Source organism: Poecilia formosa, unplaced genomic scaffold (genome assembly GCF_000485575.1).
Source record: "Poecilia formosa unplaced genomic scaffold, Poecilia_formosa-5.1.2 Scaffold32, whole genome shotgun sequence".
Classification (NCBI taxonomy): Eukaryota; Metazoa; Chordata; class Actinopteri; order Cyprinodontiformes; family Poeciliidae; genus Poecilia; species Poecilia formosa.
Genome location: NW_006799971.1, coordinates 1,401,620 through 1,426,027, shown reverse-complemented (window position 1 = coordinate 1,426,027; position 24,408 = coordinate 1,401,620). Strand labels below are relative to the sequence as shown.

The following is a 24,408-nucleotide window of genomic DNA, read 5'->3' as shown; positions in this document are numbered from 1 at the left end:
ATGTTGACAATAAAATACAGCATGCCAGCACTACCTTATGTGGTCGTTTGAACAGAAAGACAAACGCTGTGCAAAAGTCTTGTGTCACTCTTAATTTGGTTTTATTTTCCTTCCAGCCAGTCTGGCCTTCTTGTAACGTTTTGGCTTTGATCAACAGTCTTCCAGACTTTCTGGAGGGTTTTAGAGGTTTTCTTTAAACTTTAGATGGTTCATGACTCGGTTTCTGTTCAGTCCCTTTCTGTTTTTTACTTGTTTGCCACTTAGCTGTGATCTCAAACTCTTAAGCTAAGATGACCAGTGTTGTGTGAGCATAAAAATTTGCAAAGAACCAGACTTGAATTTGATATTTGAGCATTCTGTTACCAACATTCAGTCACAAAAACAGGTAAATCTATAAATACTGCCAAACATAAAAATTTTGATCTCAACAAAGTGATTATCAAGCTGAGAATAATGATCTACTTGGAGATGATAAAAACTCAAATCTTTTAGTGTTTGCTGGATCTTCTCGGATTTGTTTTTATGCACGGCTTTCAGGTACTTCATATATGCTGAAGACTGTTAATGAATCCTGACCAATCTTAATTTTTGATCAAGTTTCCTACTTTTTGCCACATACTGAACTACAGGCTGTCCTGCAAGCTCCAGAAATCTTTAAATCGTCAGAAAACCTGGAGAACTCGAGACAACGGTTACAAAAAAAGTATCTTGTTCCTTAGATGTGAAGCATAAAAATGTAAAAGTAAGTTTCTGGAACAGCTTTGATCTGATACATTCAACACATATTAGCTCATCAAAAATTTAATAAGTTCTGACTGATTTCGTCATTCTTCACCAATTCTTGTTTTTCTGACGTTTTTTGACTCTGTCTGCCAGCTGTCCTAACTCCAGAACAACAAAACCTTTTGTTCGTTAGGCTTATGTTTCTATTGTTCATAAACTGCTGGCTCCTCTGATCAGGACTGTGGGTGGTTGGTAGATGAGATAAAGGTTTTATTGGGTGGAAGGTGAACATGTCGATTTGAACAGCTAACGAGATCCAGAAATGGACTTACTACATTCAGAGAAGTTAAACGCCTAAACTAAATAAGTGAGTCCGTGTGGGCTGGTGTTTGGACGTTGCTCCCTGTCAAGTTTGCCCTTTGACCTGTGAGCTTTCTGTCACTCCAGCCGTCTAGATGACAGGCTCTGCCACAGAGACGGACGTAATCAGATGAAAGGTCATCCTGTTGTTTAGAAACTGCAGGGAGAAGAATGTCTGCTTCAGTCCAAACTAACTAATGGTCCAACTGGTTTCTGCGTATTGGGAGCTCGCCGCGTTCCTTGCGTATGAAGGTTCATTGCACTGGGCAATTAGAGATAAAGGGTTTTAAGAGTAATTAGGCTGCGGCTGACTGCAGAGCCTAATTAACACTGACGACCTTGTGGCATGACAACAGGAGCTACTATCACTCTAACGAAGCCCAACGAGCGGACCCACCAGATCACAATCAACACTTGCACGCGTGGATGGAAGGACGACTCCAGAAGCATTCAGACATCATGGCGTAGTCTCACACAGTGACTACACCAGCAGAGCCACTGGTCTGGGCCGTTTGGTCATTCTCTGTTTAAATAAAATGCTTCTGTAATGACAGCAACCAAGAAGAAATATTCTAATGAGTAACTTGTGAACCTGTGTCATCTCTATGAAGCAAGCATCCTGTTAAATAACGGAGTTTTAAAAGGGTCAGTGTTATATAAAATAGACTTTTTTGAGGATTTCATCATGTTATAATGGTTTTCCATCATCAGAAACGTACCTGGAGTGCTGCTTTGATCTTTTCATCCGTGTTTGAGAAATCCTTTAATCTCCCATGGCAACCGTTGAGCTGCGCAAAATGTCTGGGTGGACCTAGTCCCGAATTCGAGAACAAAGTTCCACAGAGTTGCTGCAGTTTTCCAAGCTTTTTACTCCACGCTCAGCTCCTTTAGACTAGCCATTAGTAATTAGCAAACACCTGCTGGAACTATCTATAATGAGCTCATCATGGGAGCTACTTCTTGTTAAGTTGTTAAAGGTTAATACAGGAGAGATGCTGTGTTGAGTTTCTGAAGGCAGAATTTCAGAAAGAGTAGGAGATTTTAAAGAGACAGAAGCCCAATTTCCAGGCATTAGATTATCAAGTTAGATTTCTTTTACGTCATATTTGACATATTGAGCATTTTTATAACAACTGGAGGTAACATAGTAACTCAATTATGCTATAAAATGCCACTATGTGCCTGGAAAACAAATAACACTGTCTCTTTAAAGTCTGCGGATGATGTGACAAAGTGTAAAAAAAAAATTAAAGAGGTGTAAATATTATTTTGCAATTACATTAATAAATGCATTTTGATGTTTGTTGGAGTTGCTGTTCTTCGTAACCTGTTTCATCAGAGAAGAAACTTCTTATCAGAGGATCCTGGTCAGGACGATGGCAGAGGAAGCATGAAGTGAAGTTTCAATGCAGTTGTAAAGATCACAGCTTCTACGAGGCCATGACTGCTGTAACGTTCAAACCAAACGGAGCTGCTGCACACCAAACTCCTTCCTGTGTTAGATCCTCTTTTAAGTGCTGCTAAGACCGCTAAAGAAGAAGAAGAAGAAGGAGAAGAAAATGAGGAAATTCAAACATTTCAGACAGATCAAATCTGAGAGCTAGAAAGCATATTTGAGTTATTTTTGAGCAATGTCTTTTAGATTTGCTTCTCAATAACCAACTGTCGATGTTCCACATAAGAACTTTTTTGTTTAGCTATCTGTGCTGATCTGTGTTAGAAATAAGGAAATGGATGCAGGTCATCAAACTGCTGTACTGATCAATCTTAGACTGGTCAAAGTTCCTCAAACTTTGACCAGTCTAAGTTTGAGGAACTTTGACCAGATTGAAAACTATAACATTTTTACAACACTTCAACAGAGTTTTCTGATTTCTTTTTAAAGGATTCTGTAGAATAATGATCAGGAGTCAATCTTACCTGCAAAAGGATGTCTTTCTGAACAACTTGTGGTTAAATAAACATAAAAAAAAGTTCTGATTAGAGAATCAAGCTAGTGGTAATGTGTATCCCATAAAACATGGAAATATCAACAGTTTTTTATTCATCTTCCAATTCTTTAATGCTGAAATTTAAATTTTATGGGGGTGTAGAGTTGATTCTTTCAACTTTGAACTTTTTAATTACATTTTCATAGACAGACATTTTTTAGCACTTAGGGTGTTTAGGAAGCAATTTTCTTCTGCTATCTTTTAGAATTTGTCTTTATGTGTTTCTGTTATTTAATTTCAGGCTCTCGCCGTTTAGCTGAGATTATTTCTGGTCAGGTCTGAATATTTCCCTATCTAGGTTCATCAAAGGTCTAGAAAATAACCTTTGTGACCCAACAGCTACATCCCAGGGCCTTCAGGTTCCTCTGCAGAAATGATGGTAGTCGTACCAAACTCCCAGCAGAGTTTAATGAAAGGTTACCCTCCCTCTCGTGGGGTGTTTGGCTAATCCTCGTAAAGACGTATAATCCCCAGGAAGAGCAAATATTACAACCTGCTTTAATCGCTCACACAGAAAACCTGGTGGGGGAATTCGGTACGATTGTCTCGTTTCTGTTTTGAAGCGCAGACTGGCAGGAGCTAGCTGAGCGGGAGTTGGTGAAGAGGAGCTCTGGCAGAGGGGCAGCGAATACCGGGTGGCTCTGAATGACAACTGAGGCCCAAATTAGCATATTCAGGTTGGGGGGAAAATAAAAGTTCTTTAAAAGACAATGGCAACTGATATGCAAAGAGAGCTGGCCAAAGAAACAAGCTACATACCTCGGCTGAGTGTTTGCAGCAGGATGAGTGTGTGTGTGTGTATACATAGGTGTTTGTCTGACCCAAACCAAGACGCTCCAAGACGCATTTTTGCAAACATCATCAAGCCATAAAAGGGGACACTATGAAGAGGACAGCAGTCTTTAGAAGCAGGAAGAACTATTAGAAGAAAGAACAGTCTGTGTTTCGAGGTCCAGGAGAGTCGACGGTCCACTCACTTGTTCAAAGTTTCTCTCTGTTATGAGCCATGTGGTCCATTAGTGTCCTGCTGCTTTTCTAATCCTCATTCACATGTAATGGCCAACATTTCATCTTAATGTGTTAATTCATTAGCTGGCTGCTGAATGGGGAGTCTGAGTCCACAGAGACACTGTAATGAGTCCCACACCGACAGCAGAATTAAAGCTGACAGAAACGGGTTAGAATGCAGCAACCCATAGCAATGCTTTGTTTGGGACTTATTCTAAAAACTATCACAACGCAAATGCTCTTAAAGGGCTGATTGTGCTATTAAAATATCAATGAATTCTTAAAATGAAACAATATTATTGACCATCTTTTTTCAGTCCCTCCAGGACTTGGTGTTTGTGGTGCTAATTTGGAAATAATTGCAATACTTGCGCTTATTCATGACAGTAAATGCGACTTTTTATTACTTGCTATAGCGTGGACTGTATTCTGACATCAATCAAGGCTGAAGCAGCTGTATAGTACAAGTAAGAAAGTTTCTGACAATTTTTGAGAAAAATCTGCAATAAGCTCCCAATTGTTAAGATGTGAGGAGATTTGTTGATTTTTGGATGAATTTCCACAATAATTATCAAGGATTAAGGGACTGATTGATATAATTTGGCAGTAAGCAGATACAAATGGCATTGATTTGATTGATAACAACTCACCATTACATAAAATCTCTATCCGCTGTCATAACCAGCTGTGCTAACTACCTTAACTATTCACAACAGGCTATACTAGTTGCAGCGTAGCAAAAAGCAAGGGAGGGAGAATGAGCAGCACCACATGAGACAGTGACTGACAGGGCTAAGACCCACCTCCTGGCTGTGATTGGTTGTTTCTAGTTGGTGTAGGAGAGGGCTGAGGAGCTCAACATTTTAACCAATTATCTGTTTCATACCAAGCTGTCACGATATAGTGACAGTTTCGACAAATATGTTTATATATATTTAAAAATATATATATATAAACAGCTTTATGGAATCATATTTTTTGGAAATGGCAGAAATTTGGAGCGACTATCCCAAAATAACTGATTTTTGACATGTATTTTGTATGTATTCATGTATATTTTTATATATATACTGTAATTTATCATGCTGCCATTGAGAAGTACCAAAGTCCTTATTGCAACACTGACAACAAAGATGATTCCGATTCAGTGTCCAGCCAGCAGACGGAGACATCAGATGGCATCCCAGACAGACAGACAGTAAGTCTTCGTCGGCTAATTGGCTTGTGCAAAAGATCTCTGAATTTCACTGAGTCAGGCTCCTAAACGCTGGATGCAAAAGGCCAACAGCCCCCTCCGACTGCCCCCCTCCTCCCGGACCCGGTCAAAGAGCAACACCCAACCCCAGATGTGGTTCCTCATTAATGGGGGGGCAGGGGACAACTGCAGGGATCTGGTTCACGAAGGACCTGCTACTCTCAGCTCCAGCCTCTCAAATGGCGGCGGTGATAAATCCTCTCTGCCTGCCTCTTCCGCTCTCCTTGAACAAATCAATCAGTCAAGATGCAAAAGGCAGCAGCAGCCTGTGTGGACCGAGGGAACCGGGGGGTGGGGGGGGCTTCCTGGCACTGGAATTACTCTCTACATGTGGGGTCAATATGTGCAGCGCCTGAGAGTGTGTGCTGGAGAGGGAGTGTGTGAGTCAAAAGCAGAGAGAGAGAGAGAGGAGGGGGTCTGGGGAGGGGGGTGTTGTCAGGGTGTACCCCTCCCTCTGAAGGGCTGGATAAAACAGAAGGGGGGGAGATGTTACCTTGGTCACTTTGAGACAACCTCACACTGGCTGGACCCACAGATCCTACTGGGAGCTGCTGACAAGTTCTAGGAGAACGAGCTCGTGGTTGATGGCTTCTCTCTGTTTTCTGGGCTAGAAACAAGTTGAGGGAGGGCAAGAAGACGGAGCATCATCAATCCATCCAGTATCAGAACCAGAACCAGAGGAAGTTTCCAAACTTTTGGAAAATTTTCAAAGCAGCAGCTCAGCCATGAAGGTTTTCAACTTGCTGTACTTGTTGGTGCTGCTCACAGCGTTGGTAGCTCCCATGATTTCAGTCAGACCAGGTAAGACTCTACACACTGACCCCACCTAACCCACACCTCACCCTTAAACCTAACCCTAAACTACCCAGCTCTCTGTAATATTCACTCAATCATTTTGCTAAACCCTCAAAAGCAAACAGCTTGGTTTACATTAAGTTTTAAGATGTCAAATTTGAGAATGATGTAAATGTCAAAACTCCTTTGAGAAAACAAATCATTAATACTTCCCCCAATGAATAAAGTTTGTGCCTTTAGCTAAACATTTCTAAACAAAAGCTAAACAAAATGTTGAAACCGGACATCATTAGCTGATAACCACAGCAACTGAAATAGCAGTTTAAAGCTTATAGACACTTAACAGTGAAAAATACCTAGCTAGTACCGAGCTTAATTTAATAATAATAATAATAATAATAATAATAATAATAATAATAATAATAATAATAACAACACAGTTTATGAACAAATAATTAATAAAACATACCGACAGACGTTTAATTTTAAAAAAAAATAATTTTCTTGTTAGCGCGAGGCTAAAGTTAGCATGGACTTGGCTGTTCGGGCTAACGGGCTAGGTGCTTCTTTCGGCGCTGTTAAATTAGTTTACATTCTGTTCCACACCAGGTCAGTCTGCTCTGTAACCTGTTTTTTTGAACGCACAAAAAATAAAATATGAATTTATGAATTCATTTGTTTCTGCGGTAAATTTCAAGACCACCAGCTGTGGTTGGGCAGGTTAGGGGGTGAGGCGGAGGTCGAGGTTCATGTGATGATGATGATGATGATGATGATGGAGGATGGAGTTGGCCGCCGGCGAATAGCACAGCAGCCACGAGGGCGACCTGGTCTGCCCCCCTCCGGCGCTGCGGCGGGTTTTGTTAATCACGGTGTTAAAGCGCCATGTAGATTCTGCAGCAGGGCCAGGTGTGGAGGCCGGGCTTCAGGCGCTTCTTCTGGAAGGAGGCAGCTGCTGCTGCTGGTGGTGGTAGTGGTGGTGGAGGGGGTCATAAAGTCATCCAGCAGTGGACCTCCTTCTTCCTGGGCTCGGCCTCCAGCAGCCTCTGAAACACGGGACTAGAGGGGATTTATTGGGGACGTTCAAAAATAATCACGTGTTAGGTCTCTTTCTCTCCCGCTCTGCCCAGCTGCACCTAAATGACTCCACGCAGTAAAACACTTGCAAGTGTTCACGAGGGATCAAGTTTATGGCGTAGTTACATTTATAACCTGACCACAGGAAATAGATAAGTATCCCTGGACATGTTTAAAGAAATTGTTTCATTAATTCGGCTGTGTTGATGCAGAGACACAACAAAAATGTTCCTGCAAGTTATGTAAAAAAAATTTTAAGTTTTATTTTACAGAATTTAGGGCATTTTTGTCGCCCTATAGCATTTTAGTTTCACTTAAAACCATTAAATTTTATTTGTTTAAATTAAAGTAATTTTATTTTTCATGAAAAATCTTGCGTTTTCTTAAAAATCCCTTCCAGACAGTGGGGTAATGTTTAACATACAGGTTAAGCAATGAGGAATCATTTTGATTATTTAAAAAAAATGTTAAAGATTAAAATGACGTCATTAGCCAAAAATGTTCCTGCAAGTTATGTAAAAACAAACTTTGCAAGAATAATTACAATTAAAACTCATACATTTTGTTGTTGGAGTAAAGTAATAGGCGAAAAAAATTATTTACAAGAATATTTGCACAACATAAATAAATAAATAAATAATCAGTGTTGCTGCCAATTCTTGACATAAACATGCTCAGAAAATAATCAGACTTATATTTAGGATGGGGGGGAAACTACTTTGTTTGCTAAAACTGACTTTTAAGGGAGTAAAAATGGCAAGGACAGAAGTTCGAAATGGCGTTCATTTAACCCTGTTAAGAGACGGGGGTCCATTAGGCCTCACAAGCTTTTTACCCTGTGCGCAGTCAGGTGGGGTTGAACTTACCCAGCGTGTGCATTTGCAAGTTTTTTTTTTTTATTTGTATGTATTTGTATGTATTGTTTTGAGAACTGACAGTCTGATGGAACACACCATCCGACCGCTTCGCTAATGGGAAGCATGGGGAACACGTTTCTATAAATGTGCTACGTACAGAATAGCATATGGTGCTATTTATAGAAATTTTATATTTCTAAAATAAAATTTCAGAGATGAGCTGAGTGTCATGCTAAGACTGCAGGAGGGTTAAAATAAAATGGTATCTATAATATTTATAATGAATTTTAAAAGGACTTTCCTTTGTGTTCAAAAAACTGTGGGGTGTAAAAAATCATGGAACCCAACTGGAAGGCCTCCAGATTATTTGTCTGAACAGCCATAACTAGCAGCTAACAGTCCTAGCTTGTCCATGTCCCTTGTGTTGGTGTTTTTTAAATACAATCTTGTCTTTTTCAGACTTCCTGAACCTGAAGAGAAAATACCACAGACACCACTGTCCACACAGGCGCTGCATGCCTCTCCACTCCAGAGTCCCGTTCCCCTGAGGTGAACCGTGTTTCTGTCAACACTGCGAAAACACGACATCTTATCGAGTCATTTTGGTCAAGTTTATAGTGCAAATATCGTAAGACAAAACTGACTCACAAGTAGCTTTTCAGCAATAAATATGAGCTTATTTTAAGTCGGTATTTTCTTAATATTGATGAAGAAAATATATGTTCCTTTGTCAGATTCAGTTATGTTGTAAGTGAAATAATCTTCCAAAGAAACAAATGCTTTTTCATTAATATAAAGACTGAAAACAAGCTCCTATAGCTTGCTGAAAATTTACTTGCGAGTCAGTTTTGTCTTATTTTAAAGGTGCTAAGAGAGTTGAACTGGAAACTAGACTAAAAGTACTTGGTAAGAGTTTGTGTTTTTGCAGTGAAGCTGCATGATGGATGGAACAAAGCGGGGTTACAGGCCAGGCAGTTAGCAGGGTGGCTGTGATCAGCAGCAGTGGGTTCACGCAGAACAAGGGAGCGTGGAGGAAAAGGTTGAGGCATAAATCCAGCTAATGATGAAGAGGAATGCTTTAATGCCAGAGAGGCGATTCCTGCTCATTTACTCTGAAGTCGTCTCAGCAGGACATTAAGGAAAGTGTTTTATTTTTTCCATCCCAGGCAGAGGAAACTCTTCAGAGGAGTGAGGATGGATGTGATCCTGGGCAGCGTGGATGGATCAGTCAGGACAGACGGACGCAGGAGTTGGAGGAGAGAAATCCTTGAAACGCCACTCAGAGACGACCACGACGCCACGCCAAAGGGAGAACTTCAAAGTCAGCCTCTCCTCGAGACTTAAGATGAAAAACTGTTCATTCAGGACAGAGTTTAAACCATAAAAGCTGACAGCGGCGCAGCGTGGCGTTCACAGATGTGACTTCAGAGACTTGGAGCTCCATCCTGGAGTCACATTTCATAACCAGGAGAGAGAAGATTTATCATGAAGAATGTTCAGCGTTTAGCAGAAACACTGCAGACCAAAAGAGACTGAACAATCTGGTTATAATGTATGTATCTATGTATGAACTTCTGCTGCTGACTGAGAAACTTTTTCACCTTTTTAATAAAAAAAAGTGCAGTTGTATTATTTTTACTTCTCCCATTCTTCCTTCAAAACAAAAAAATATCAGAAACTCAGTCAGGTTAGATGGTGAACATCTGGGACGATAAATTTTCTAAGTATCTCCGCAAGTTCTCAATTGGAATCAAGTTTGAACTTTGACTAGGCCATTTCAGGACAGTCATAAGGTCCATAAGTGAAATAATGGACCTTATGACTGTCCGTACAGACGGCTCCATTGCATTTCTGGCTGTGAGTTTATGTCTGTGACAGAGGCGAACTTCTGTCACTGCTGAAGATGAGCGACCCCACAACAGTGCATGATTCATAGTTGACCTATGGACATATTGTCCCACCTGAGATCTGTTAAAATGTGGCTGAATCAGTTGGATTAATCGCCATGAATCAATTTTTGAAATAATTGTTTACTGGAGGAAACAGTTGCTGAAAGAATATATTCAGAGCAGTAATTAAGCCAAAAGTGTAAAAAAAACCAAACATCCCCCTCCCTCATAATACACTTTACATTTCATATAAAAAAAGAAATATGTAAAAGTATTTTACCCAGAACTCCTTAAGTGGAATATTTTTTAGCCTAACCAGATTCAAATTCTGTAAAAAAAACAAACAAAAAAAAAACAACAACCCTAAAATAAAATAAAAGTAAATCTCATGTTCATATTAAACACATATTTTTAGCAGGTGCATGCTTTGTTACAAATTATCAAGTACACCAAGGAATGCTGTTATTGCATTTTAGGAAATCAGATGTCTATTTTATTACTTAAAAACTGAATTTAAATATTTGTTTGTATTTTTTAAGAGGTTAAATGAAAAATGTGAAGAACGTGTCCATTACAAATTGCCCGTTTCAATGGAGACACAGATAGTGACGGCCTCCACGTTACCATGGCTTTAAATTGAACATATGAAGCACAATAGTGTTGCTGCTGCAGCTGATCTAAAGTTCAGGTTAAGACGAAAGGAAGTGAGAAAAATCAAAAGATTTTATTGATTCACGGAATTAACGAGAAAACATGTAAGAAAAGTAATGCGATCAATAAAACAGTACATGTTGACCCAGGTAGATGATAACCTCTCTGTCCTTTGTGCAGATGCTCTTACTGCTCTGTTGCTTTCAGAGGAACAGACTGGAGGTCAGAGGTCAGTGAAGCTTGTAGAGCAGAGATAAAAACCTCCGTCACCTCAGATCTGTGACCCATGACTCCACCTCCTCCTTCTACTTCCCATCCTCCTCCTCTATCAGTCCATCTCAGGTACGGAGGCCTCGGCGGTGGAGCCGGCAGGCTCAGTGTGTGTGAACAGGTGTGTTTGCTCCACTTTATTCCTTCAGATCTCCTCTCAGAGCGGTGGAGCTCTCAGGAGGATTTCCCTCCTGAGAGCTGGAGGCTTTCATCAGCAGGGTGAGCTCAGTGCTGGGCGGTGAGGTTGAGCAGCCTCTTGCTCAGTAAGGTGTTGTGCTGTTTCAGGTACTCTATGAGGTCGGCCTGCTTCTCCACCACCTCCTCCAGACCGGATGAGCCTCTGAGAAACAGAGAGGACATACAGAGATTCAGTTATCAAAACACTTGACTTGCCTGTTCTTTTTTTTTTTTTTCCTTTGGACTGTAGTTGCTTTTCTACTAATTTTTCTGACCAGCTGTTCCACCATCATCATCCTTCAGTTGATCTGTAAACCACTCTTAAGTTTGGTGGGAGTTAGCGGATGCTAAAACACTTTTTTTCTGTACACACAACTGTCAACTCCGCCTTCAGGAAGTCATCACAACATGGCTCCTCTATGGACCCTTTAACAACGTTTTAACTGGTGTTTCACTGAGAAGTAACTCCTATAACGAGCTCAGCAGATGTGCAGTTTCACCAGGTGGTTGATAATTGCTGCTGGCTAGTCTGAAGGAGCTGAGTGAGTCAGAAACTCAGGAGCTTTCAAACTGCAGCTCTAAGGAGGAGCTTTGTCCTCAAAGGTGGAGCTAGGTCCATCCAGGCATTTTGTACTGCTGAATTGTTGCCATGGGAGATTAACGGATTTCTTAAACATGCATGAAAAAATCAAAGCAACACTCCAGGTATGATGGTTTTTATGATGGAATAGCATAACATGATTTAAAGCTAGAAAAAAGTAAATTTTACATAACACTGGCCATGTTTTATTTGTTATATAAAAGATTTCATGACAAAAAACAACAGGCCACTAAAACTAAAACTAAATCAATGTGACTGTAATGAATGACATATCCAGTGGATTCCCTCTCTGTGGAGGTCAGCAGGTCAGAAGATGCAATAAAGGCTTGTGCAACATATTGCTGCAGAAATATCATTAAGCTCCTTCTGCAGAATTCATCTTTTACATACCCATGCTAAAACTCATGTTTATTTGTATGAACGAACGGACGAATGAAACTGTGATTGATTAAACTGACACTGATGAAGTTGGATTTTCTTACAGAACACAAATTCTCAGTAAGATTTAAAATAAAAATCTCCTTAAGGGGAACTGCAGACGTTCGTTTTCTGATCTGAGTGAATGCTTTGGGTTGTTGTCATGGTGAAAGAGGATGCTTTAGTATCAACATGGCTCCGCCTCATTCTGAGTAGTTAGCTTATCCTGATCTATCTCTTTTTATTTTTTAAAGGTTTTATTGGCTCTAGTGGCCTTTATGTGATAGTGAATTGACAGGGAAGTGGGTAATGAGAGAAGGGGGAAGACATGCGGCAGGGGTCACCAGGCTGGGAATCGAACCTGCGACAGCTGCATCAAGGACTAAGGTCTCCATAAGTGGGTTGTGCTTCACCCCTCTGCCATCACAGCACCTGGTCCTGGTTGATCTATCTCTGGGGTTACGCTGCTACAGGCTAAAGCTGTTGGAGGACAAACTGACCACTTTTCCCTCAACCTGCCACCTTCATCTCCTACTACTCTCCAATCTGCATTGTTTTCTGTTATTTCAACTGTTGTCTTTATATTTATAAATGACCTGACCTTGTGGTGTGAGTGTGTGTGTGTTTTGACTTCTCTCAATCACAGAAAGTACTCCTCAGTCAGTTCTGTTGCTCCGTCTTCTCAAACTCCAACCAATTTATGTTATTTAGTTAACTAGAGTAACCTTGGTTGAATCTGAACTTGCTAAATGAAAATCCCCCCTACTTAAATGACCTGACCCTGTGGTGTGTGTGTGTGTGTGTGTGGTGTACCTGAAGCCGGTCTCAGTTGGCAGGTTTGTGATGTTGTAGGTGTGTGAATGCTCCTCTTGGCTCACATCTGGTGGAGCTCGCTGTCTGTTGAACTGCATTACCCTGACTAAAAAAAACACACACAGCGACACATTTAGAAGCTTCAGGTTGTAATCTGAGTAAATGAAGAACATTAATAGCTGTGTTTCTATTGACAACAGAATTGAGAAAACAGAATTCACAAAAGTGCAATGAAAACAGTTTTTTGCATCTTGACTCTCAACAGTCGGATGAAGCTACTGGGGAAAAGATGAAGAAGATGACAGGAAGTGGCAGAAGGATGACTGTGTGGCAAGTTTCTCAATAACTTATTCACGTGTGATTTTAATTTTAATAATTTCTTATTTAATATAAACACAGCAACTGCATTTCCTTTGACATTAGCGGTATCTAGACAAAGATTTGCACACATTTGTGATGGAAAGGCGGTTAATGAGAGGCTTCCAGCAGGGTGTGAAACGTCTCCCGTTTGTCTCTTTACTGTTTTTCCATCTGGTCTTCTTCCAGTCTCACGTGAGCCGTCACATCCTACGCTCAGGAGTTGCCGTCCTCCGCTCCCCAGCCTCCAATTCTGACGCCCTGAGCGTCCACCTTAACACTCGGGGTGTGGCTCATGGCGAGGTGTGGGAACAACCACAGCACAAACACACGACTGCGTTGCCGGGAACCGAAATAAGAAGATGAAGAGTTGTGGATGATGTGAGGACGGCCGGCGGGATAAGACTCCAGAGAGATCAGCCAGAGGAAACAGCCTTATCTTTACCTGAACAGTTCAGCTTCAGAGGATCCACACAATATAAAGAAATACTCCACATTCCTGAATAATGAGGTCCTAAATCTGTGTGTGTGTGTGTGCGCGTGTAAATGAAGTATATGAGGGAGAGAAAGAATTCTGAGAAGCAGAGATTAGGTAGAGAACATGGAGGGAGGAAGGATGGATAATGGAGTTGACAAAGTTACAGAACACTTCAACAAACGAAATGCAAATTAGCTCATAAATGATGTGTAACGTACCCCGCCTCTCGCCCAGAACGTTAGCTGGAGATAGGCACCAGCACCCCTCCCGACCCCACTGAGGGACAAGGGTGTTCAGAAAATGGATGGATGGATGGATGATGTGTAACAGAGAGGGATGAGACAGGAAACACATGAAGAAGATACAAAAATGTAAAGAAAGACGAGAAGCCAGCTGAAACCTGTAAGCGCGTTCTCTGTGCAGTGTCATTCATAACACAATGTATGTGTGTGTGTTAACTGGGCTGGTACTGACATGTGGTGTGGAAATCACCTCAGCAGAAACCGATACGGATGTTCTGCGCTGTAAATCAGAGCTAATCCACCGTCAGTAGCTGTGTTTGCATTGACCATGTGGATTTGACAGCTTGAAAATAAATTTGCTTAATGAAAACACCGATTTTGAAAAAATCCTCATTTTTCGATAAAAGCGAAGGATGATATATATTTTTTTATACCTGAATCGAAATTGGCTTACTATGCAAAACTGCAATGGAAACATTTGTATATTTTTTTTTGCATCACACGAGTCACATGATCCACAACCGGATGTTGCCACTGGCGAAAACCATGAAGAAGAAGACGACAGGAAGTGGTTGGAGGATGATGGTGCGGAATATTTAAAATGACTGTGTGAACAAACTTTATCAACATGTAATTTAAATTGTGAACGTGTGTTTTTTTGATGTTAGCAGAATATCAACAATGTTTTGTGCACCTTTATAATGGAAATGCAGCTAGTGACTCATAATAAATGTCACAACTGTTTCAATTATTATGAGGCCTAAACTTCACACCTCCTAGTTTCAATCCTGTGCTTTCATTAAAGGTTTCTGCAGCTTCTAGTTGATGGACATTATGAAACAGAGACGCTTCACAGTGTTTCAATGCCTCTCCTCCAAAATCCATACAGCTGATTATTTAAAAACTGTGTATTTTTCACAGCTTTCATTTCTACATTAATGCCTTTAGTAGACGAACAATGCATCCCGTCTATAAAATAAACACTGACGCAGTAGATTTAAACCCAGAAAGGCGAACGCAGAGTGACAGACGACTAGCTGTAGCAGGCGGTGTGGAGGAGGTGGCACATTTCACACCTTCCTGTCAGAGACTCTCACATGGTTGGACGCACTCAGACTGCTCTCATCTGAAGCCTCTGTCACCCACCTGGAAGAGCACATTTCCAGGTGATAACAGTGAAGCTGCAGAAGTGCTAACAGCCAATGGCACCACACGAGTTTAAACAGGAGACAAAGGAGTCAGAGTATTTCCAGTGCTGCTAGGCGACAATAAACGGGAATCACAGGAGCGTTGTGGTAGAGGAGGGCGGGATCTGGGGTTTTGTTACAGAGAGAAGCCCAGTGTGGTCGTCTGCTTCCGGGTTCGACACGTAGGACATTCAGATGTGGTTTTCTCTCTGAGACTCTGTGGATAAAAACTCAGCTCAGACTCTAAGCTGTCTAAAGTCTTTGCTTGTTTTCCGATTAATCCAATGTTCTCATTTTTCAAAAGCTCTCTGTACAACATCCTGTCAAGGTCAAACGCATCAACTGAACACTAGAGAAAAACACAAAGCCCAAAAGAAAAACGTCAGAAAACCTGCAGATATAATAGATCAACAACAGGTTGACTATAACTGAAACATCATAGGTGTAGTATGATGTAAAATGGACTTTTTGGAGATTTATATTATCCCCTCATCAAAACCATACCTGGAGTTTTGCTTCAATTCTTTCATGCACGTTTAAGAAATCTTGTATTTTCCAGCCACACAGAGCCATTTTACAGCACAATCAAGTAGTTATGTTACCTTCAGTTGTTATGAAAGTGCTATACATATCAAATATAAAAAAAACGCCCTGAAATTGGGCCTCTGTCGCTTTAAAACTTCCTGCTCTTTCTGAAACTCCACCTCCAGGAAGTCATCACAACATGGCTCCTCTATTAACCCTTTCAAAAAGTTTTTACCAGCGTTTTACATACTGAGCTCAGCAGATGAACAGTTCCTCCAGGTGTTTGCTAACTCAGAGCTGCAGTTTCCAAGCTTCTGTCTCACAGAGCAGCCCTCCCCTTAAACTCCTCCACTACTGAGCTCCTTCAGACTAGCCAGAAGCAATTAGCAAACACATGGTGAAACTGGACGTCTGCTGAGCTCATCATAGGAGGTACTTCTTAGTAAAACACTGGTAAAAATGTTGTTAAAGGGTTAATAGAGGAGCCATGTTGTGATGACTTCCTGAAGGCTTAGTTTTTAAAGAGACAGAGGTCCAATTTCAAGGCGTTACATTATAAAGTCTAATTTCTTAAAAAGTAATTTTTAATATATACAACATTTTTATAACAACTGAAAGCAAAATAGTTACTTGATTGTACCATAAAATGATACTCTGTGGCTGGAAAACACACAAAATGCCCCTTTAAAAAAATGACCAGAATGTCTTTGTGCCAAGAAGAAATGGATCAACTATGTAGGGTTATGCTGCAGGTATCAGCATCCTTGCTGGTGCTATGTGCCCTGCAGGGCTCACATTAACTCCGGCGCTGGCAGAACAGAAGGATGTGTTCTAAGTGGAGTCCTTTGAAGGCTTTGATGTGCATGCAGCACTATAGAGCAGAGTGCATTCACGTTCAAATGAGAGGCAGAAACATACAGAGGAGCTCAAACAATCAGGACGCACTTCAAAGAGCCGCTGAACGAGGCCTTCCTGTGGGGACTCCATAGCTGCAGGCGTCCATCCAGGAGCCACTCCACTGGTGTCACCCCGACTCTCCATCTGCTGGCGTCAGCGAGAGCTACCAGGAAGCGTTGAATGGTTTGACCATGCTGGACCGGCCTGATCTCAGCTGGAATGTGACTGTCAAACACAAACACACACCCCAGAGGAACACCAGACTGGATCAGCTGCCCTGTAAACACAGGGACAATACCTGGGTGGGTTGAGGGATGGGGGGGCAGGGGGCAGCGCTCCCCTTTGGCTACATTAAATCCTCGTGCCTCTTATCTTCCCTCCGTGGCCTGCCGGTATCTCCCCCGGGCATCTGCGCCCCTCAGCGGCCAAACGAACCTTTAATATGGATTTCCTTTTATTCCAGACTCTTCGATAGCAACATCCTCTGTCTGATCCATCATCTTCAGCAGCAGTTTCCCCATTACACGGCCAAAAGAAAAGCTGAAAGGTGAGGAGCCACCCGAAAATCCTGAATCGTTCTAACAATGATCAACCTTATCATCATTAATTTAACTTTACGTTAAATTAACTTAAGATATTTAAATTTAACTTTAAATATCTCTTGATATTCTCTTCATATGACAGCCTCTAACTTACACATTTTAATGGCTTTTCACGAGGTACATTGTAATTGTAACGTTAATTGAAAGTCACACGCAGTGCAGCCATTTCATTCAACTGCAAACGGCTGCATGACATTTCATCTCCATATGAATACGGCTGGTCCAGGAAGGCCTTAGAGAATATTATGAACAAAGATCAGCAGTATGTAACTTATATAAAAATGTATGTTTTTTTTTTTTTTACACATTATACTTATCTTATACTTTCAAAATGTAGTGAAAGTATAAGATAAGTATAAGACAGAATCTGTGAATAAAAAAATAAAATAAAAATTGAGTGTCTCTCTTTCCTTATGGTTCTGCTGTCATCTGAACAAATAAGCTGCTCAGAAATGACCAATCACAACCTGGAAGAAGGTTTCAGCGCCATCACCCGCCCTTGTGTACGCGCTGCTCAAACCCTGCCCCCGAATGATAAGCCTAATTAGCACAGTCACCGATTAGATGCGCAGTTTTTCTATAATGGTAAGTTGTTTCTCCACCATTAGCACATTTAGCAACGCATACTCAAGGTAACAGTGCTAAGACCCTCTTCGTGGTCCTGACTGGTTGTTTTTGATAACGTACGGTTCATTTCTTCAAACAGCGAAAGCACAGGGAGGTGGTGGAGGAGATCAATCTTTTCACAGATGATCAGTCTCATATTAAACGTTCAATAAGATGGTGACAATTTTAACCAATATGGAGAAAACAGGTTTTTGTAAAAATTACATACTACAGCTTTAAACATCCCACAGAGCTCTGATCAATCAAACATGGCTGCCCACAATAACTAGTACGACTCGCACCAATTTTTTCTGCTACTGCTCGGTTCTACCTGACTCAGGTCGTCTACCATTACAATCACCTCAATGTGGGTTCGGTCGTCATGACGAGACGGCTTAAATAACGAGGTGCTGTTGTTTTTCATCGGAAATCAAGTGAAAAACGTCTGGACCTGGGTGTTGGACCACCATGTTCACTTCAGTGTTGCCACCTTGCTTGAGGCTTGGAATACACTCAGTCATTTTAGGAAGCTTTTGAAAACGCCTGGTTTGATTCTTGTAACCGAGCCAATCTTGTGAATCAACTAGTGAACAACAAACAGCGCCAATAAAATTCCCTTTTTTTAAGAAAACTAAAAATGCTGAGTCATAGCAGAGCACTCTGGCTTTCTCTTTTAAATCTCGGGGGAGTGTGTGTGTGTGTGTGTGTGTGTGTGTGTATGGTGGGCAGGGCCAGGAGCTCACCAAACTTTCAGGCTGGGGGGATCCATGTCCTCTGCTTCAGAGGATAAACCAACAGATAAAACTGGCTAGGAGCCGTCTGCTAGCAGGCTTAGGGACACCAACTTCCTCTGAAAGGTTTAATACAAGCTTTAAAAAGCAAAAATAAATCTAACTTCTAGATAAATAATAAAGAAAATTATTTGTCTCTTCTTACAGAAAAGTTTGCAGAAACTTTTGTGTAAATGTCTGTCATTGTAAGTGCTGTAATTCTGGCTGCTCTGCTTTGCTGAGGACATTCCAACGGCAGAATGTTTCACTTTTTACATGGGAAAAAGGTCATGTTCTGAGTGAAATATTCTGACAATGAAACTAGTATTTTTCATCAATATGAAGGAGTTATTGACTTAAAACAAGCTCCTATATCTTACTGAAAAGTTACTTGTGTAAATTAGTTTTGTCTTATATCAGGTGTACTAAGATATTTTCACTAGAAACTAGACCAAAGTACTGGGTAAGATCTTGTGTTTTTGCAGTGAAGCTAACTAAACGTGACTAACTCGTTTTAGATTTCTAGTGGAGACAAAAACAGAAAAGACAACTGGATGGGTTGGACCGGTTTGGGAATAATCCTGAAAACTTTGCTGAGTGTTTGTGCCAGAAGCAAAGAATCAGCAAAGGATGAACCCAGAGCTGAATGGCTGATTGTCATGCTGCTGAGTCTTAGAAAGGCAGGGCGGGTATTGTGATGCAAACATGCTCAGATAGAGTGGGGGAAGTGTGTGTGAGTGTGTGTGTTTGGGTCTAATGTAATCTGCGAGGTGTGTCTCTGTAAAGGGAGCTGATCATTTTCCTGTGTCGGTCTTCTTATACGTGACTTCAAGTACAACAAGGAGACATCTGCCACATGTAAAATGCAGACAAATAGAATCAATTAAACTGTTATGGTGTAAACTTCATATACAGACGTACGAAGAACCCAAGCAGCATTTTTCCAGAATCTAATCATCGTCTGCTGCGAGGAAATGTTTCGAGATGCATTTCCATAAATGTGCGCAAAACTTTGTCTATATTCCGCTAATGTTGAAAGAACAATGTTTTGCATGTGCAGTGTTTCAATTAAATAAGAAATGCAACTAAAATCACATGTGAATAAGTTTGTACACATCATAAGTCAATGATAAAAATGCTGAACCGTCATCCTGTCGTCTTCTTCGTGGTTTGGGCCTATGACTAATGTGACGTGGAATAAGTGTTTCCATTGTGTTTTTGCAAAATAAACCAAGTTTGATATGGATTTAAAAATAAAACAAAACAAAAAACATTTCATCCTAGTGCCAAAACTTATTATGGAAATTGCTGTGTTTCCATTGAGTGAAATTATTTTCTTAATATCAAATTACCATCAACCATACATTATATGGTCGATGGAAACACAACTTCTCACTCTTCACCCAACAATTTACACTAAATATACTTGAGCATTTTTATGATTGTTTATCTTTCTATGTAGTTATCATTTCTGATGAATCATGATTATAAACTAATGTTACTGTCCATAAGTACCATATGTTTGGGAAGGAGAGCCAGGAGAAATGACACTGTGTGGGTAGATACAGCCAAGATGTCTCTGAATGAATCAGTTGTTATAACACTCAACAAGACGACATAATAATCAGAAGGTACAACTCTGGGATAAAGGCTGTGGTTTCAAAAGTAGTTGGGTTTTTTATTGCTGTTTAAAGATGTGAATCCAGACATTATCTTTACTGTTGATTATTTCTGAAAGAAAAAACGTGCAAGAAAAAGCAGAAGTCTTGAGTCAACATTATTTCTTTGTATTCTGTATTCAAGGAGCCACTCTTCATTTATTTGAACTTTCTTTAGAAATTTGGCATTTTTTTCCCTCTTATTTAGAGTTTTACCAGTGAGTCACTTAGATCTAAGAGAACTCCTAAGCTCACCAGGAACCAGCACATAAAACCTTCAAACTAACCAGCTTTAAAGTGGATCTGTATCCACAGTCACAAGAACATGATTCCTTTTGCAGAATCGATGGAAATTTAAAGATGTGGTGGAGGGATGCATCTCTCATGTCCTGCTTCAGATGTAAAAACCTTGAATAAATGATTTTCCAAATTGGTAAATTTGCAGTGTTCACCATAGTTTGTCTTCTTATCAAAAAGCTGAGTTTCAGATTCCTGTGATCTACATTAAGCATCAGGTAAGCAGTTAGAGTTTACCTGTGTAGTAAAGGAGGCATGGCACGGCCACCAGAACTTCAACACCCAGAATGCTCAGCATCACAGAGGTGTGGATCGTCTGCGGTAACCTCAGAGCCAGGAGCAGCAGCAGCAGAACATTACCTGGCACACAAAGAAACAGGAGCGCTTTACTGCCATCTTGTGGAGAAATTTACCCTTACAGAAAATTATAAATATTCATATGTAGTGCAAGCTACAATGGACTGTCCAGGATGACCCCTCTCTCGCCCGTTGACAACACCAGCACCCCTCCTGACCCCAGAGGGATGAGGGTGTAACAAAATGGATGGATGGATGGATGGATGGATGGATGGATGGATGGATGGATGGATATAGAGCAAGTTTAGATTTTATTTTTATTACATCTTGCATCATTTTTATTACACTTTCCAATTTTATGTGACATTGTATTGGTCTACATGACATAAAATACCAAAATAGAAATATTACAGTGAAATTTGTGGTTGAGTTGTAGAAAAAAAAGGAAACGTCTTAATTAGTGTGAAAGCACCGTCTGTGTTTCCATTAGCCATAAAATTGTGCAACTTGAAATTACAAAAATAAACTCTCTTAATGCAAACACGCAAGTTTCAACAACTCAATAAACTCGATAAAGAGGTTTTGCTCCAGGATGAGGTGGTTTTCCAACTACATGGAAAAAGATGTACAGTACAAATAATCAACAGCCAGATGTTACTATTAGACGTCTCCTCCGATTGGCTGATAGATGATGAGTACTAACACCATGGCTAAGTTATGACTATACATCTTATTTAACTGCTTTATATCCCTCACTGTCATGATTTTTAATGAATTATTTCATGAACAAGCTTATTCATGTGTAATTCTTTTTAAATCAATTTCTTATTTACCATAGATACTGCGATGGCAAAATTGTGGCTTTTCGACATCGGCATATCATAGACAAAGATTTGCTCACATCTGTAATGAAAACGCAGCTATAGAGAGCTATGTGCCGTCCCACCTGTTGAATGTATGACGAGTGGCAGCTGCTTGAGCCTCTGTGTCCGTCGGTAGAAGCTCAGGTATCCCCGGCTGCGGACGCGCCTGTGGTGGTGGTGCATCCAGACGGTGTGCAGCAGCATCAGCACCCACAGGAACACCTTCCCGAACACGATGACGCTGTCGCCTTGCACGCTGCCCAAAATACGCAAGCACACCTCCTCCTGGCCGAACTTCAGAACACACAACACGCCCACACAAACCGACAGCACCACGTACACAACCTGAGGACACCAAGAGAACAGACGCAGAAACTGGTTTAAGTTGAGGAATGTTGTAACGGTAATGTAAAACACGAACCATAATAATAGAAAAGTAATAAATGTGCGCATTACGTACGTGCATTAGAGACAGGAGACCAGCAGGACAGGTTGTTGGCACAGACTGAAACTCTCTCCTCATGGCAGACTGGAGAGCATCAGCGGAGATCAGTGGTCCGTCCACCAGAGAGTCCTCCTCTGTGCTCCGCGTCATGTCTGCTGAAGAGCCTGCCTGCTGGTGGAGGACACCAGCTTGGTCAAGAAAAAAAATTTTTTTCCTCTTTTTTAAAGGTTTTTGGGGGTACTTGTGGCCTTTATTTTAAAGCATACAGACAGGAAATGGACAGAGAGTTAAGGAAGAAGTCATGCAGCAAAGGTCACAAAGTTGGGAATCGAACCCCGCACGGCTGCATTAAAGACTAATAGCCTCCATACATTTAATGCCCACTCCACCGCTACACCACATGACGAATTGGCCTGTCTCAATAACACATTTTGCTGGGCGATAAAAAGGCCCAGAAGTTAATAAACCATATTATCGGAATATGGTTTATTGCGATAAACGATAATATTGTTGTTTTCAGACCATTTTCAAGTGGTACAGTGGTAATGGCAAAACAAATGCAAATACACCCAGTAAAACATCAATATAATTTCAATTCTAACATTTAACACTGGAAGGGGAAGACATTTTAAATATCCAAAATAAATCAATAAGACAACATAAATAACAAATAAAATTAATTATAAAGTGTGTGCTGGGATGATGTACTGAAGGTGGAATGTCAGAAAGAGCAGGAGTTTCTTAAAAAGCCCAAAGCCCAATTTCAAAGTACTAAATTGCGAAGTCACAATTTATTTTAAGTCATGTTTGATATATGTAGCATTTTTATAACAATTGGAACCAACAGTCACTTGATTGAGCTACAAAATGGCACTTGGTGCCTACAAAATGCCGTCCCTTTAACTTCGCCCTTCAGGTTGTCTGCATTGTTGACTCTGGTATCTCTGTTCCTCCTTATCTACAAGTCTATAGATAAGTAGGCCTGAGTGACCTGGCCAATCAAACACTGACGCCATGGTCATTAAAGCCGATGTAAGCACTTCTGACTGAGAAAATGACATGGCTTCCCAACCATCCCCAAAATGTACAAACTTCTTTAATTCTGTACATCTTCCTCCAGACTCTGGGGTCCTGATTTCAAAAAGCCTCTTTGATGCTTTGATCAACCTTTACTTCTGGTTCTGTGCACAGCTCACGTTTTATGAATCACTTCCCGATTCTAGCTTTGCTTCACAATAACTATAGTTTGCATTCATTAACGCTAAAGGAGCCCCAATCTCGTATTAAGTCCATATACTGCAAACTAACAATCTTTCCAGCCGGCTGACATTTCTGATTTGAACACTTTTGTTGGATGGACTGTTGCCCTGCGACAGACTGGCGACCTGTCCAGACTGACCCCGCCTCTCGCCCGGAACGTTGGCTGGAGATAAGCACCAGCAACCCTCCCGACCCCACTAAGAGACAATGGAGTAAGAAAATGGATGGATGGATGGATGGACATTTTTCCGAGAAACTGAATTTGAGCTTTTTGTTAGTTGAACGCTATAATAATCAGCATTAAAGGGAAATATATCATTGAGTGTCTGATTAAAATACAACTCATTCAAGCTGATATTGTAGAATCTGACTACAGGTACTAGTAAAATTGAAACTCGACATTAGCCTTAAAAATTACCCAGAAATGACAGATAAGCGACAATGAAAGCGGGTTATAGAACTTTGTGGGTTCTTCCAGACTGTCCGTCCTGAAAACATAAAGAGTTAATGAAAACTTACTGCCTCAGCGAGCAAAAAATTTACCCTGATGTTTACAACTCACAGGTCCAACTAGCTAACGAGCTCCAAGGCTATCTGACTACAGCTAGCCGTTAACATGGCAACCAATGACCGTAAAACGACAGGTTACTTACTGCATTAAGAGCAGGTCTCGCTGACTCCATGAACTTAGAGTATGTATAGATCATAAAACAGACCAAAAACACACATCTGTGCGTAACAACATACTTCTTCCTGATTTTTATTGGCGGTGACCGAGGAAGCATCACCGCCACCAACAGGTAAGGAGTGCTGTTACATGACTCTAAATAAATAAATAAATAAATGAAAACAGGACTAACTACTAATCTTTTTTACATATGTATATGTACATATATGTACATATACATATATGTACATATACATTTACATATATGTATTTCCAATTAATTATAAATTAAATTCCCAAGTAATTATAATTACAACACTGTGGCGGGTCGCCCTCAGTCAGAGGACATGAAAGCCAACAAGACAGGAAGTGA

General features: G+C 40.7%; 2 protein-coding genes across 4 annotated transcripts; one reads left to right on the top strand and one right to left on the bottom strand.

The window, feature by feature from the left end:
* The first annotated feature begins 5,824 nt into the window (after window positions 1-5,824).
* apela (apelin receptor early endogenous ligand) lies at window positions 5,825-9,700 on the top strand. Its single transcript, XM_016670334.1, has 3 exons — window positions 5,825-6,138; window positions 8,526-8,615; window positions 9,233-9,700. The coding sequence occupies exons 1-2, from the start codon at window positions 6,063-6,065 to the stop codon at window positions 8,612-8,614; spliced, it is 165 nt and encodes a 54-aa protein (XP_016525820.1). The 5' UTR covers window positions 5,825-6,062; the 3' UTR covers window position 8,615; window positions 9,233-9,700.
* A 960-nt stretch (window positions 9,701-10,660) lies between these two features.
* Window positions 10,661-24,179, bottom strand: tmem192 (transmembrane protein 192). 3 transcript variants are annotated; one of them, XM_007549642.2, is made up of 6 exons: window positions 24,022-24,179; window positions 22,124-22,279; window positions 21,747-22,008; window positions 20,741-20,863; window positions 12,885-12,990; window positions 10,661-11,216 (listed from the first exon to the last, which is right to left on the bottom strand). In XM_007549642.2, the coding sequence occupies exons 1-6, from the start codon at window positions 24,151-24,153 to the stop codon at window positions 11,102-11,104; spliced, it is 894 nt and encodes a 297-aa protein (XP_007549704.1). In that variant the 5' UTR covers window positions 24,154-24,179; the 3' UTR covers window positions 10,661-11,101. The 3 variants fall into 3 exon arrangements, with proteins under 3 accessions (XP_007549704.1, XP_007549705.1, XP_016525819.1); XM_007549643.2 differs by having other exon boundaries at window positions 22,124-22,276; window positions 24,022-24,157; XM_016670333.1 differs by lacking the exon at window positions 24,022-24,179 and adding an exon at window positions 23,888-23,961.
* Window positions 24,180-24,408: the final 229 nt, after the last annotated feature.